The sequence below is a fragment of the Bidens hawaiensis genome, unplaced genomic scaffold (assembly GCF_021521415.1).
Source record: "Bidens hawaiensis isolate Kalapana, Puna unplaced genomic scaffold, B.hawaiensis_p1.1 tig00037600_1, whole genome shotgun sequence".
NCBI classification, from domain to species: domain Eukaryota; kingdom Viridiplantae; phylum Streptophyta; class Magnoliopsida; order Asterales; family Asteraceae; genus Bidens; species Bidens hawaiensis.
Window position 1 is genome coordinate 178,003 of NW_027505491.1, and position 2,241 is coordinate 180,243.

The 2,241-nt window shown below is 37.2% G+C and overlaps 1 protein-coding gene across 1 annotated transcript; it reads left to right on the forward strand.

Moving 5' to 3' along the window:
- The first annotated feature begins 884 nt into the window (after positions 1-884).
- LOC143613502 (E3 ubiquitin-protein ligase RSL1-like) lies at positions 885-1,925 on the forward strand. The gene is made up of 2 exons (XM_077087188.1): positions 885-1,714; positions 1,789-1,925. The coding sequence occupies exons 1-2, from the start codon at positions 885-887 to the stop codon at positions 1,862-1,864; spliced, it is 906 nt and encodes a 301-aa protein (XP_076943303.1). The 3' UTR covers positions 1,865-1,925.
- The last annotated feature ends 316 nt before the right edge of the window (positions 1,926-2,241 follow it).

The window sequence follows — 2,241 nt, forward strand, 5'->3', positions numbered from 1 at the left end:
GTTTTAACCAGAAAGATGCTTTAAACACGTTGAACAAGCTGCTGCTTTAACCAGAAATATGTTTTAAGGTTGAAAAATATGGTTATGAACAGGTTAAATTATGTCAATGATCATTCGAGTCTTTTCTATTTATTAATTTTTGAACTTTTGGTTTTCAAGCTTTGAACATTTTGGTTTTGGATAATTTTACGGTTTTAAACTTATGATATTGGATAATTTTTGGTATTTGAACGATGTTATTCAGGTTTTGGAATGCGTAATATATTTTTCTTTTTTTTTCTTGGGCCCTTGTTTTTTCTTTGCGCCTTATGGCGCATTTGATAACTGTGACGGGACATTTGTTCACACTTTTGTTTGATTAAATGAACACAAATTTGTTTTCATGTCCGTTCGTTTGTTAAATGAACGAACATAAACGATTGAACAAATATGAATAATCAAGAGTTCATGAACGTAAATGCGTAACGAACTAATGGAACATTTATACATGTTTGTGCGTTTGATTAAATGAACAAGAAATTGTTTCATGTTTGTTCGTTTGCTATATGAACCAACATGAACGAATATACATAATTAAATGGTCTTAATTATGTAAATCAAACTGGTTTCCAACTAATATTAGCAATAAATAATTTAGATCCATGTTTAAACGAATGAGCAAATATAAACAAACGAACTGCAACAAACACTCACGAATTTAATGAACTAATGAGACAATTGTTTATGTTCGTTCTTTTATTTAAATGAACAAAAATTTGTGTTCATGTTCAACGAACATAAACAAACTTCCTGCCAAACTGTTCACTATTTACTCTTTAAGTCTGTTTAATCATTTGTTTCATGTGTTAATTCGACCCGAACCGTAGCAAAGACACACGTGCAACATGGCTAGCAGTTCAACCTGTCAACAACTTCACAATATTGACCTCGTAGATGAGTCATATTTTTTAGCTCTTCATGATGATGATGAAGTCATCCCAATTTCTGATGAGAAATATGCTGAAGAACTTCAACTCCAAGAAGCGCTAATATCCAGCTCGCTATCACTAACTATCTCAACCACCTCAACCGCCTCTTGTTCATCATCAATAACCACCTCAATCGCCTCTTGTTCATCATCCTCCCAACCACCCATAACGATAATCCAACCAACTAAACCGCCGAAAAACTTATGCGCTATATGCATGGACACAAAACCACAACACGAAATGTTCCAAAACACAAAAGACTGCACCCATGATTTCTGCACTGACTGCATCCGTACATACATAGCCGCCAAAATAAAGGAAAACATAACCGCGGTCAAGTGTCCCGACCCCACCTGTGACAGGGTGATTGGGCCACAAGACTGTGGGAACGTTGTTCCAAAAGAGGTGTTGGAAAGATGGGAGGATATTTTGTGCGAGTCTTTGATTATGTCGTCTGAGAAGTTTTACTGCCCGTTTAAGGATTGCTCGGCTATGATGGTGGACGATGGTGGTGTCGTGGTGACGGTTTCAGAGTGTCCGAGTTGTAACAGGCTGTTTTGCGCGCAGTGTAAGGTGGTGTGGCATTGTGGGATGAGTTGTGATGAGTTTGAGTTGTGGAAGAAGGGTGAGTTGGGTGGAGATGATAATATGCTGATTAATCTTGCTAAGGATAAGAAGTGGATGAGGTGCTCAAATTGTAAGTTTTTTGTGGAGAGAGTTGATGGCTGCTTGCATATGTCATGCAGGTAGGTGCTCAGTATTAAATAACTGAAGTTAAATGAATGTTTAGTGTTTATTGATGTTGTGTTTTTGGTTGTAGGTGTGGGCATGAGTTTTGTTATGGGTGTGGAGAGGCATATGCTTCTACTCATGTGTGCGCACCAGGTCGAGTTTAAAGCGGAATCACATGTCCTAAAAGCTCTTTTGATAAGTTTGTGACTTGTTTTTGTTTTTTTTTTTGTATTTACCAACTCTATGTTTTGTAAAGCTGAGAGTGGAATTATGTGAGGGAATACAATGGAAGTGACATTGGTACATACAAGAAGGAAACTTTCGGCTCATGGGTTAAATTAGCCGAAATTGACCCGACTGTAACTGAATTACCCGAATCGAAAAGTTAATCAACGGTTTGGTTAAGCCATAATGGATTACCAAAAATTGGTGCTTCCTTATCTTTATATATCATGGCACCTTTGGACTAGCCAAACAATGTCATTTTCTTGGTCCCAAGTGACGAATTACAAAGTCTAAAAGGCATGCACAAGTAGCACTT

Coding starts and splice junctions, on each gene's coding strand:
- LOC143613502 (XM_077087188.1), top strand. CDS start 885: ATGGCTAGCAGTTCAACCTGTCAACAACTTCACAATATTGACCTCGTA. Junction 1,715..1,788: donor TGCTTGCATATGTCATGCAG/GTAGGTGCTCAG, acceptor TTTTGGTTGTAG/GTGTGGGCATGAGTTTTGTT.